We start from the raw sequence: 12,948 nt of genomic DNA, 5'->3' as shown, positions 1-12,948 counted from the left end.
CTGAGATGGGAGGATTGCAAGTTAGAAACCAGCCTGGGCAATTTAGTGAGAACCCGTCTCATAAAAAACAAAAAACAAAAACACTTATAAAACAGGTAATGACATACTTAACTTTTCAAAAAACAAAGCCAAAATTTGTCTCCCCAGAAAAATGATATATTTGTACTTTAAGTATTTAAAGTATTTATATATTTAAGTACAAATATAAGTTAAGTTAGGGGTATAGACATGGGGTTGGCAGGGTGGAGTAGAAAAATTAAGTGAAGATAATGATATAGGTTTAGGATTTTAAAAGTTAAAAGCATAAAAATTTTGTGAAAATGAAATAACAGTGAATTCTAAAGCTAAAAATTATAAATACCTGTTAAAAGCATTTTTAAATTAATTCAACTACTAACTGAAAATATTTGTCTAAAAGCAAACTCTAGGAAATTCCTCCTTCAGTGGGGCCTCAATCAGGGTTTCCCATTCTTGAATAAAATTTATTAATTTGAAAGGGGAAACAATCATATGAGTTTATGTTCGCAAAACCGAGGGATCTAAGTTTGAGAAATGTTGCATTAAAAATAAAATATTTTCACTTTGGTAATTTGTTATCACACAAAACATAAAAATAAATGCAAAGGCCAGTACTGAAAATAAGCAGAATTCAGTTGTAAAAAGTTACCTAAGTGAGCCAAATTATGCTAACATGAAAATTTAAAATTATTCAAGTAGAAACACCAAGTTAAAGTTCTTTTAGAACTAGAGCAATCCCTGGGAATTCACCTACATGTTTCAGTCTGAGTAATATTCACTTTATGGAAAGTTATTTATTAAAGTAACATCAATAAATGCAATGCTGTTCTTAACTTTGGGTCTACAAACCAACTGAAGAAATTCTTAGAATTCAGGGAATCTGTGAGCTTGCATGACAAAAAGGTTATATCTTTAATACCCTCTAGCAAAAATGTAGCAATCATATCAACAGTTCCTGAGTCTTTGTCACCAACAGGAATCATACAAACTATCTTAAACATTACAATTGTTGTAATATCTCAAAAATATCTCTCATGCCTACTATTTCTTCAAAACTGCTGTAGTCATCAAATCCACAGTTAGATCTTATTAGAGTGTTAAAAAGAAGTAGAACATGACTACTATAACTCAAATATACTCAATATTTTAATAGATTTTTTTATGTAAATGGTTTCCTTTGTAATTACATACTTATTAATTTAAAAATATTTTTCTTGTTGTTATTGTTGTTTTGAGGTGGTGTCTTACTATGATATCCAGGCTAGCCTGATCCTCTTATATCAGCCTCCCAGAACTGGGATTACAGACATGCACCACCACACCTAGCTACAAAGTTTTAGCTATCAGCCTCTAAAGTTTTTTTTAAAAATGCGACTAGACATACAAAACAAGTATAAAATAATTTTCTTCATAGCTATTTTTCCTGATTTTTAAAAAAACCAACACAAAAGTGCTACAAAATGCACTCAGATGCAAGTTCTTTATTTTAAAAAATATGACATTTATAAATATTATGTAAACGTGTCTAGTTTAAGTAGTATTGATGATAAATTATGCTTAATGTTTTAAAAGAAGCTGAAAATGTTATTTAAAAAGTTGGCATGGGGCTGGGGTTGTGGCTCAGGGGTAGAACACTTGCCTAGCATGAGTGAGGCACTGGGTTCAATTCTCAGCACCACATACAAACAAATTAAATAAAGGTCCATTGACAACTAAAAGAATATATTAAAAAAAAGAAGTTGGCATAGTGCCAGGCATGGTAGCACATATCTAATCCTAGCTATTTGGGAGGCTGAGGCAGGAGAATCGCAGGTTTGAGGCCAGCCTTAGCAACTTACAAGACTCTGTCTCGAAATAAAAAATGAAAAGGGCTGGGGATATAGCTTAGTAGTGGAGTGCTCTGGGTTCAAACCCTAGTATTGCAGAAAAAAAAAATGGTATAGATATGGCTACAGTTAACGTACAGGTTCCTGACCAGTTTTATATACTATTTTTTGATGTATTATTCTGATTAAAATCTGAGTTTTTAATATTCATCTTAAGCTATGGAATCAGAACCAGTATAGAACATATTAGAAAAATGCTAAGTGTAGCCAGGCATAGTGTTGCTTGCCTGGAATCCCAAGAGCCAGGGAGGCTAAGGCAGGAGGACCAAGAGTTCAAAGCTAGCCTCAGAGAGACACTAAGCAACTCAGTGAGAACCTGTCTCCAAATAAAAATACAAAATAGGGCTGGGGATGTGGCCCAGTGGTTGAGTGCAATCCCCAGTACCCCCCCCCCCGCAAAAAAAAAAAGAAAGAAAAAAGAAAAATGCTAAGTGTAATGGGAGAACATGGATCATCATCTGTTTGATATCTCAGAAGTGCACTGCACCTTTAAGTATAATGTATAGCTTTTCACAAAAACACTGCAACTGGTCTTTAGTCTGTTGTTACAAATAAGAGAAATACAAGGTGACTTACAAGATAACAAATTATGATAGCAAAGGCTTTGGAGCACACAATAGGATACCTGAATCCTAGGTTTGCCAATAACACAAATGTCACTTAGGCATACAATTAGTCCCCCAGGATCTCAGTTATCTGAAACTGGATAACCTTAAAGTTTACTTCAAAAATTGCTATAATACTACTAGAATGACACTGTTACATTTAAAATTCACACATACAGTAGAGTTCCTTACTTTGCATAGGTAATACTTAAATCCATTAGAAATGTATATCTAATTGTGTCTATCGTAGGGATTATGAGATCTTGAATCTTGATACGCTTATCTTCTAAATCAATACTTTTAATTAATTCATTCCAATGGAGCCAGCGACCTCGGTTTTTCAACTAGAAGAGAATATGTTTCAAGATATTATAACCATGCACTTGCTATACCTGAAAGCCTCTTTTCAACACTTACACTGTTTACTTTTCAAATCTTTAGTCTTAGATGCACACAATGGAACACACCTGTGATCCCAGCTACTTGGGAAGATGAGGCAGGAAAAGTACAAGTTCAAGGCTAGCCAAGGCAACTTAGCAAAGCATTGTCTCAAAAATAAAAAAGGGCTGGGAATGTAGCTTAGTGGTACCTTGCATTTAATTTCTAGTACCACAAAAATCAAAACAAAACAAAAAACTTTTTATCTTTTCTTCTTTTTATGGAAATATTAAATTTATATACAAGAATGTAAGTCAGAAAGCAGATTAATAATATAAATATCCATGAATCTACCACTCAATTTAAGAAATATATTTTTCTTTAGTTTTCCTTTTTAAATGACAAGCTGAAAAAATGTAATGACACTTTATCACAATTTCAACATATCTAGAATTTGCCATTGTGTTCTCTTAAATACTCTAATCTTCCCAAAATTCCTTTAAGACATCCATTTGTACTTAAATGCCACATGTTTATCTGAAAGCCATTTTAATGTACCTCTAGTTAACAATTTTCTGCATTTTGACTTCATGTTTTTCATATTTTGAGTAAACAGGCAATAATCTAAAAACATCACACGAATTCTCTATATTTGTTTCTCTAAAATTATTCTCTTTGGCATTTTGATACAGGTTGATAGTATAACAGGACATATCAGCATGGTGGAACTAATTATTAAAATACTAAAATTCTTCTGAACCATTGGCTGAATGAGTTATTGTCCTGAAACAACTAAGTGCTTTCCAATCTGCCATTTCCAACCATTATTTTCTTCTCCCTGCTGTCCTTCTCTCTCCCTGGAGATCACCAGTCTTTCCACCATCAAGTAATAATAAAAGGGCTAATACCTGGCAAAGTAGCACAAGTCTAGGACCTTACTTGGGTGGTATAATTGGCTCTAAGAATCTTTTCCTGTTTTCTAGTCATTTATATGTGTCTATGACACATGTAATTGGTGGTAATTTCCCAAGTCTGGGTAAACATCTCTTTAGTAGTTCATTTTTTTAAATTTTAGATTTTATTTTCATCAAAGTTATATACACACATATTTTACAGTCAAAAGATTTATAAGATTAAGAAAAACAGTAGTTCCCTCCTCCCATTTTCCCTTCTCCAGTGACAACTACCTTTATTTCTTTAATCCAGTCATTTTGGTATTTACCTTCAATTCTCAAAGAACATGCTGGCATTATTACTACCTCCTGATTTTTCACTTTTAGTGACAATCTCACTGACTTCTCACTATGACTGCTGAGATTGAAACTGGTCATATTCTTTAATTTCTGTGTTAGCATGTTTTGAGGAAAGGAGCCCTACATTGTTGGTCTGCAGAACTGGGTTCAAGTTCTGGCTCTGCTAGTCACTTACCTTTCAAAGTTTCTATAACTTAGATAAAATTAGAATTAAGCCTCTATCGAAATCTTCTGGATTGTGAAATAAAATTTGTATAAATAAAATTATGTTTAAATGCTTATTGTTTAAAAGAATCCTTTTGTGGATTCTTTATATATAAAGTGGAAAAGTGAATTAAAGTTAAACATGAAATTATATATTTTTAAAGCAAGTTTATGCTACCAACAAGTCATAGGACAAGAACTAAACAGAAGGGATGAAAAAGCTTACCTCAAGAATCAAAATCACTCTAGGATAGAAATTTAGGAGCTTTATCTATTAATTCAGGACACTATGCTTTACATCTTATCATAATAAGCATTTTATGTCATACCTCATACATGTAGTCATAGACCAGGCCTTTTTCATCAAATTGGCATTCCCATTTACCCACACCATCTGGCACTGGGTGGTTTTCACTTTTGCCTGTTATGATTGATCTTATGAAAGAATCAAAATGAAGACGACTATCTGTATCACAACCTCCTCCAATGGACCATATCAAAGAGAATATAAAGCAAGCCTATTGATGAAAAAAGTTAAAAGAAATTTAAAGAAAAATATATTAGGACTTGCTCAAACTAGTTGGTCACAGATATGAATAAAGTAGAATGGAGTACAGCTAAACTGTATGAAGAGTCAATTTTCTGGCAACATTTATCAAAAATTTAAATGCCCAACTAAATTACCTAGGAATTTCACTTTTAGTTTATCCTCAAATATATTTCTGCCTGTGAAGATGATATATGTACAAGAACAGTCACTGTAGCACTATTTGTAAATAACAAAACATCAGAAGCAACCCAAATGTTCTTCAATAGGGGTTATGCTTAATTAGATTATGCTACACAAACTGACATATATGCAGCTGTTAAAAAACAAAGTACTGATGTGGAACAAACTCCAAGACATATTTTGAGAGTACAAAGAAGTATGTGCATAAAATGTATCTAGAAGGCTACACAGGACACTTGCAATGAAACAGACTCTTTGAAATTAGGGCAACTTCCTGATAACTGTTTTTCAGCATCCTGTACTTCCTCAAACTGAGAATACAGGCTGAAAAGCAACTTCCCTCACCACCTGCCACCCCTGCCACTCAACCACCTCAACGTGATGGAAGCCAGGAAACCTGAGACTAGCATGTTTCTGATGAACACAGCCTGTCTTCTCTTATAAAAGCTTTTTTGTATCCCTGAACTCCCCAGAGATGGAGATTTGAGACTGGAAGATCTCCTCCATCTACTTCGAAACTGGCTTTGAATAAACTAATTTCCCTGCCAATATATCTCTGAGTTTTTAGAGAAGCAACAAGTAATAAATAAAGAGCCATTCCTTCTGGTAACTGTAATAGTTTCCTTGAGGGTGGCTAGGAGATTGATACAGATAGAAAACCTACTTTTTACCTTTTGAATTTTACTCTATGTATATATTCCCTGTATAGTAAAAGTAAACGAATAAAACATATTTTAAGAGAAGATTTCTAAGCAGGTTTCAACCTACATAACTCTTTAGAAGTGTTTCTGAATCATCTGAAAAAGTTGGGAGTTTCAGTTTACCCAGAGAATGAAATTTTTCAGGAAATACATATCCTAAAGATTATACGTCAGTGAACTATTTGTGGAATGCTTTTATTTTATAAAAGGTAATAGTGATGGGTATGGAAGAATGTTAGAAACTAGTCCTGTGAAAGACAGTTTCAAACCTGGGAGTAGGGAGAAGGAATAGATAAATTATACTTCAAAAAAAATCTGTTCGATTTTTTTCTAAAGTGTAGGTATGTAACAGTAACAGGGAGGCAGAAAGGAAGAAGTTATGATTAGCAGGAAACCTTAGAATGTGTCTGAGGTAGAATATTTTCTGTGATAACAAGGTGAATGGAAAACAACAGGAGAGAACTTCTATGACTATAGAGCTGAACAGGACAGCAGAAAACCTCAAGGAATTAAGAATGCAGTGGCAGTGCTCAGTTTGGCAGCACATATACTACAATTGGAATGATACAGAGAAGATTAGCAGGGCCCATGCACAAGGATGGTATGCAAATTCTTGAAGTGGTTCATGTTTTGCACATTATTATGAAAATGGCTAACATACAGAATAAGGATGGAATTTTAAAGACTGCCAGAAAAAAAAAAATAGGTCACAGTTAGAGCAAAACCAACCCAGATCTCAGCTGACTTCTCAATCCAGGCCCTCAAAGCTAGGAGATCTTAGAATAATTTATAACAGGCTCTTAAAAAAATGGATGCCATCTCATACTAGACAAAGGGGCTAAAAATATGCAATGGAGAAAAGATAGCCTCTTCAACAAATGGTGCTGGGAAAATTGGAAATCCATATGCAACAGAATGAAACTAAACCCATATCTCTTACCGTGCACAAAACTAAACTCAAAATGGATTAAGGACCTCGGAATCAGACCAGAGACCCTGCATCTTATAGAAGAAAGAGTAGGTCCAGATCTTCAACATGTCGGCTTAGGACCAGACTTCCTCAACAGGACTACCATAGCACAAGAAATAAAAGCAAGAATTAATAACTGGGATAGATTCAAACTAAAAAGCTTTCTCTCAGCAAAGGAAACTATCAGCAATGCAAAGAAAGAGCCTACAGAGTGGGAGAAAATCTTTGCCACTCATACTTCAGATAGAGCACTAATGTCCAGAATCTATAAAGAACTCAAAAAACTCAACACCAAGAATACAAATAACCCAATCGACAAATGGGCTAAGGAAATGAATATACACTTCACAGAAGAAGACCTAAAACAATCAACAAACATATGGAAAAATGTTCAACATCTCTAGTAATAAGAGAAATGCAAATCAAAACCACCCTAAGATTCCATCTCATCCCAATTAGAATGGCGATTATCAAGAATACAAGCAACAACAGGTGTTGGCGAGGATGTGGGGAAAAAGGTACACTCATACATTGCTGGTGGGGTTGCAAATTAGTGCAACCACTCTGGAAAGCAGTGTGGAGATTCCTTAGAAAACTTGGAATGGAACTACCATTTGACCCAGCTATCCCACTCCTTGGCCTATACCCAAAGGACTTACAATCAGCCTACTACAGAGATACAGCCACATCAATGTTCACTGCTGCTCAATTCACCATAGCCAGATTGAGGAACCAACCTAGATGCCCTTCAGTTGATAAGTGGATGATGATACATAATGGGGGGTAGGAGGGGTTAGTTTTAGGGTTAGAGTTAGGGTTAGGGACGGGGGAAAGAATGGGGGAGGGAAAAAAGGGATGGGAGGGGTGGGGGGAAGGGAAAAAATAACAGAATGAATCAACCAACATTACCCTATGTAAATTTATGATTACACAAATGGTATGCCTTTACTCTACGTACAAACAGAGAAACAACATGTATCCCATTTGTTTACAATAAAAAAAAACTATAGTAATCAAAACAGTGAGGAATTAGCTTAAAAAAAAATGGATGCCAGCCAAGAATACTATAGCGAGTAAAATTAAGCTTCAGAATTGATGATGAAATAAAAATTTTCCATGATAAACAAAAGTTAAAAGAACTAGAAGAAAAACTAGGACCAACTCTCCAACACATTGACTTGGGAACCAAATTCCTCAGCAAGACTCCTAAAGCATAAGAAGTAAAATCAAGAATTAATAAATGGTAACTGGGGTTGTAGTTCAGTAGTGGAGCATTTGTCTAGCATGTGTGAGGCACTGGGTTTTATTTTTAGCACCGCATATTAAAAAGTGAATAAAATAAAGGTCTATCAACATCTAAAAATATATATTAAAAAAAATCAATAAATGAGATGGTACAAAACTGAAAAGCGGAACACGGACAACTGGGAGCATTGTAGACGCTTGGACTCGGAGCAACCCACCGGGGCTCCGGGCAGCTGCCCAGAGGAGGAGGTGCGCAGGGAGCTGTTTGGCCTCAGAGCGACCGCTCCTGAACACCTGGGGGGCTTCCCGGAGGAGGAGGAGGTGTGCGGCGAGTCGCTTGGACTCGGAGTGACTGCACCAGGGCTACGGGCGGCTGTCGGGAGGAGGAGGGGCGCAGTGAATTGCTTGAACTCGTAGTGACCGCACAGAACAGTGGGCGGCTGCCTGGAGGAAGAAGCGTGCGGCGGGTCGCTGGGGCTCAGAGCGTCTGTACAGGGCTCCAGGTGGCTGCTCAGAGGAGGGGCTGCATAGCCAGGCGATTAGGCGCAGAGCAGGGTCCCAGGACCTAGGCGGCTTCTTGGTGGAAGAGTCGCACAGAGACAAGCTGAGGGGCAGAGCGAAGGTTCCAGGACTGCGGGCAGATTCTCTGAGGAGGGGCAGCCTAAGGAGACTCGTCTGAGAAGGGTGAGGCTCCCAGGCCCAGGAGGTAGGTCTGGGCCCCTGGGAACGTTGCAGAGGAAGGTAGCCCAGCCCAGGCGGTAGTTGTGGATTGAGGGGAACCTGTAGGTGGGGAACTGACCAGGGAGACCTCCCAACCGGGAGAGTCTTCCCCGCCAGGTGAGGTTTTCCCACAAGGTCAGTAAAACCAGAGACACAGGCCCAAATAGGCCTTGCCTCAGCCCACAGCCTAGTTCCCCTTTGGATGACCATTGGTCAACAAGTGGAGGCACCTCTGCTCACTATCAGGGAATATACCCCACCTGAGGGTCACCAACCCTAGAGAGGCAGTTCCCTTGTGGAGCACCGCATTATCAACTTCCTCCAAGACTTCAGGCTACTGAAGACTAAGAGTGGATATAATAGAAATCTTCAGGGACATTATAAGTCAATAGAGGAAATGTGCAATATCTCAGTGTCCACTGATACCTGAACAATATGAGAAAACAAGGGAAGAAAATGCCCCAAACAAATCTAGATGCTACATCAATAAAATCCAATGACAGCATGGCAGAAGAAATGACAGAAAGGGAGTTCAGAGTGTACATAATTAAAATGATCAGGGAAGCAAACGATGAGATGAAAGAGCAACTGCAGGCATTGAATGATCACACCAATCGACAGTTAAAAGAGCAAATACAGGAAACAAAAGATCATTTCAATAAAGAGATAGAGATATTGAAAAAAAAAACAAACAGAAATCCTTGAAATGAAGGAAACAATAAACCAAATTAAGAACTCCATAGAAAGCATAACCAATAGGATAGAACACCTGGAAGACAGAACCTCAAATATTGAAGAAAAAATATTTAACCTTGAAAACAAAGTAGACCAGAGAAGATGGTAAGAAATCATGAACAGAATCTCCAAGAACTATGGGATATCATGAAAAGGTCAAATTTAAGAATTATTGGGATTGAGGAAGGCACAGAGAAACAAACCAAAGGAATGAACAATCTATTCAATGAAATAATATCAGAAAATTTCCCAAATCTGAAGAATGAAATGGAAAATCAAGTTCAAGAGGCTTACACAACTCCAAATACAAAAAATTACAACAGACCCACACCAAGGCACATTATAATGAAAATACCTAACGTACAAAATAAAGACAGAATTTTAAAGGCTGTGAGAGAAAAGAACCAAATTACATTCAGGGGGAAACCAATATGGATATCAGCAGATTTTTCAATCCAGACCCTAAAAGCTAGAAGGGCCTGGAACAACATTTTTCAAGCTCTGAAAGAAAATGGATGCCAACCAAGAATCCTATACCCAGCAAAACTTACCTTCAGATTTGACGACGAAATAAAAACCTTCCATGATAAAAAATAAAAGCTAAAAGAATTTACAAAAAGAAAGCCAGCATTACAGAACATTCTCAGCAAAATATTCCATGAGGAAGAGATGAAAAACAAAGAAGCAAATCAGCAAAGGGAGGAACTATCCTAAAGGAATTGTCAAATAAAGGAGGAACCAAGTCGTGTCAATAAATAAATAAATAAAATGAGCCAAATGACTGGGAATACAAATCACGTCTCAATAATAACCCTGAATATTAATGGCCTGAACTCATCAATCAAAAGACACAGACTGGCGGATTGGATTAAAAAGAAAGATCCAACAATATGTTGCCTGCAAGAGACTCACCTCATAGAAAGAGATACCCATAGACTAAAAGTGAAAGGATGGGGAAAAACATACCATGCACATGGACTCAGCAAAAAAATGCTGGAGTATCCATCCTCATTTCAGATAATGTGGACTTCAAGCCAAAGTTAGTCAGAAGGGATAAAGAAGGACATTTCATACTGCTTAAAGGAAGAATAAATCAGCAAGATGTAACAATCATAAACATCTATGCCCCAAACAGTGGCTCCTCCATGTATGTCAAACAAATCTTACTCAATTTTAGAAATCAAATAGACCATAACACAATAATACTAGGTGATTTTAACACACCTCTCTCACCACTGGACAGATCTTCCAAACAAAAATTGAACAAAGAAACCACAGCTCTCAATAACACAATCAATAATTTAGACTTAACAGACATTTATAGAATATACCATCCAACCAAGAGCGAATACACTTTCTTCTCAGCAGCACATGGATCCTTCTCTAACATAGACCATATATTATGCCACAAAGCTAATGTTAGCAAATACAAGAAGATAAGAGACACTACCTTGTATTCTGTCAGATCATAATGAAGGGTGAAATTAGAAATAAATGAAAGAGTAAAAAACAGAAACTACTCCAACACCTACAGATTAAACAATATGCTATTATATGATGAATGGAGAACAGAAGATATTAGGAAGGAAATTTAAAAATTCTTAGAGGTAAATGAGAACAAAGAAACATCATATCAAAATCTCTGGGACACTATGAAAGCAGTACTTAGAGGAAAACTTATTTCATGGAGCGCATTCAATAAAAGTAAAACCCAACAAATCAACGACCTAACTCTACAGCTCAAAGCCCTAGAAAAAGAACAGACCAACACCAAAAGTAGTAGAAGACAGGAAATAGTTAAACTCAGAGCTGAAATCAACGAAATTGAAACAAAAGAAACAATACAAAAAATTGACAAAATAAATAGCTGGTTCTTCGAAAAAATAAAATTGATAAGCCCTTAACCACACTAACAAAGAGAAGACGAGAGAAAACCCAAATCACTAAAATTCAGAATGAACAAGGAAATATCACAACAGACACGACTGAAATACAAAACATAATTAGAAGTTATTTTGAAAATCTATACTCCAACAAAATAGAAAATTTCGAAGACATCAGCAGGTTTCTAGAGACATATGAATTGCCTAAACTGAACGAGGACATACACAATTTAAATAGACCAATTTCAAGTAATGAAATAGAAGAAGTCATCAAAAGTCTACCAACAAAGAAAAATCCAGGACCAGATGGGTTCTCAGCCGAGTTCTACAAAACCTTTAAAGAAGAGCTCATTCCAATACTTCTCAAAGTATTCCATGAAATAGAAGGGGAGGGAACCCTCCCAAACTCATTCTATGAAGCCAATATCACCCTGATACCTAAACCAGACAGAGACACATCGAGGAAAGAAAATTTCAGACCAATATCCTTAATGAACATCGATGCAAAAATTCTCAACAAAATTTTAGCAAATTGCATACAAAAACATATTAAAAAGATAGTGCACCATGATCAAGTGGGTTTCATCCCAGGGATGCAAGGCTGGTTCAACATCAGGAAATCAATAAATGTAATTCACCATATCAATAGACTTAAAGTCAAGAATCACATGATTATTTCGATAGATGCAGAAAAAGCATTTGATAAAATACAGCACCCCTTCATGCTCAAAACACTAGAAAAAATAGGGATAGTGGGAACATTCCTTAACATTGTAAAGGCCATCTATGCTAAGCCCATGGCTAATATCATTCTAAATGGTGAAAAACTGAAAGCATTCCCCCTTAAAACTGGAACAAGGCAGGGATGCCCCCCTTTCACCACTTCTATTCAATATCGTCCTTGAAACTCTAGCTAGAGCAATTAGACAGACCAAAGAAATTAAAGGGATACAAATAGGAAAAGAAGAACTCAAACTATCCCTATTTGCTGATGATATGATTATATACTTAGAGGAACCAGGAAATTCCACCAGAAAACTTTTAGAACTCATAAGTGAATTCAGTAAAGTAGCGGGATATAAGATCAATGCACATAAATATAAGGCATTTTTATACATAAGTGATGAATCTCTGGAAAGAAAAATTAGGAAAACTACCCCATTCACAATAGCTTTGAAAAAAATAAAATACTTGGGAATCAATCTAACAAAAGAGGTGAAAGACCTCTACAATGAGAACTACAGAACACTAAAGAAAGAAATTAAAGAAAACCTTAGAAGATGGAAAGATCTCCCATGTTCTTGGATAGGAAGAATTAATATTGTCAAAATGGCCATACTACCAAAAGTGCTACACAGATTCAATGCAATTCCAATTAAAATCCCAATGATGTACCTTACAGAAATAGAGCAAGCAATTATGAAATTCATCTGGAAGAATAAGAAACCCAGAATAGCTAAAGCAATCCTTCCCAGGAAAAATGAAGCTGGGGGTATCGCAATACCAGAACTTCAACTATACTACAAAGCAATAGTAACAAAAACGGCATGGTATTGACATCAAAATAGACAGGTAGATCAATGGTACAGAATAGAGGACATGGACACAAACCCAAATAAA

The 12,948-nt window shown here is 36.3% G+C and overlaps 1 protein-coding gene and 1 non-coding gene across 2 annotated transcripts in view; one reads left to right on the top strand and one right to left on the bottom strand.

Annotated features, from left to right (window-relative positions):
* Dnah12 (dynein axonemal heavy chain 12) overlaps window positions 1-12,948 on the bottom strand; it is a 273,790-nt gene that overhangs the window by 111,584 nt on the left and 149,258 nt on the right. Inside the window, exons 36-37 of the mRNA XM_047531915.1 lie at window positions 4,674-4,862; window positions 2,702-2,853 (exon numbers count right to left, since the gene is read on the bottom strand). Of these exons, the coding sequence (XP_047387871.1) occupies window positions 2,702-2,853; window positions 4,674-4,862 (341 nt within the window). The remainder of the gene's footprint in view (window positions 1-2,701; window positions 2,854-4,673; window positions 4,863-12,948) is intronic.
* LOC124969635 (U6 spliceosomal RNA) lies at window positions 6,302-6,408 on the top strand. The gene has a single exon (XR_007106008.1). It is a non-coding gene; the product is annotated as a U6 spliceosomal RNA (small nuclear RNA).

Source organism: Sciurus carolinensis, chromosome 17 (assembly GCF_902686445.1).
Source record: "Sciurus carolinensis chromosome 17, mSciCar1.2, whole genome shotgun sequence".
Classification (NCBI taxonomy): domain Eukaryota; kingdom Metazoa; phylum Chordata; class Mammalia; order Rodentia; family Sciuridae; genus Sciurus; species Sciurus carolinensis.
Note: the sequence above shows the minus strand (reverse complement) of the source record. Positions and strands in the feature narration are given on the sequence as shown.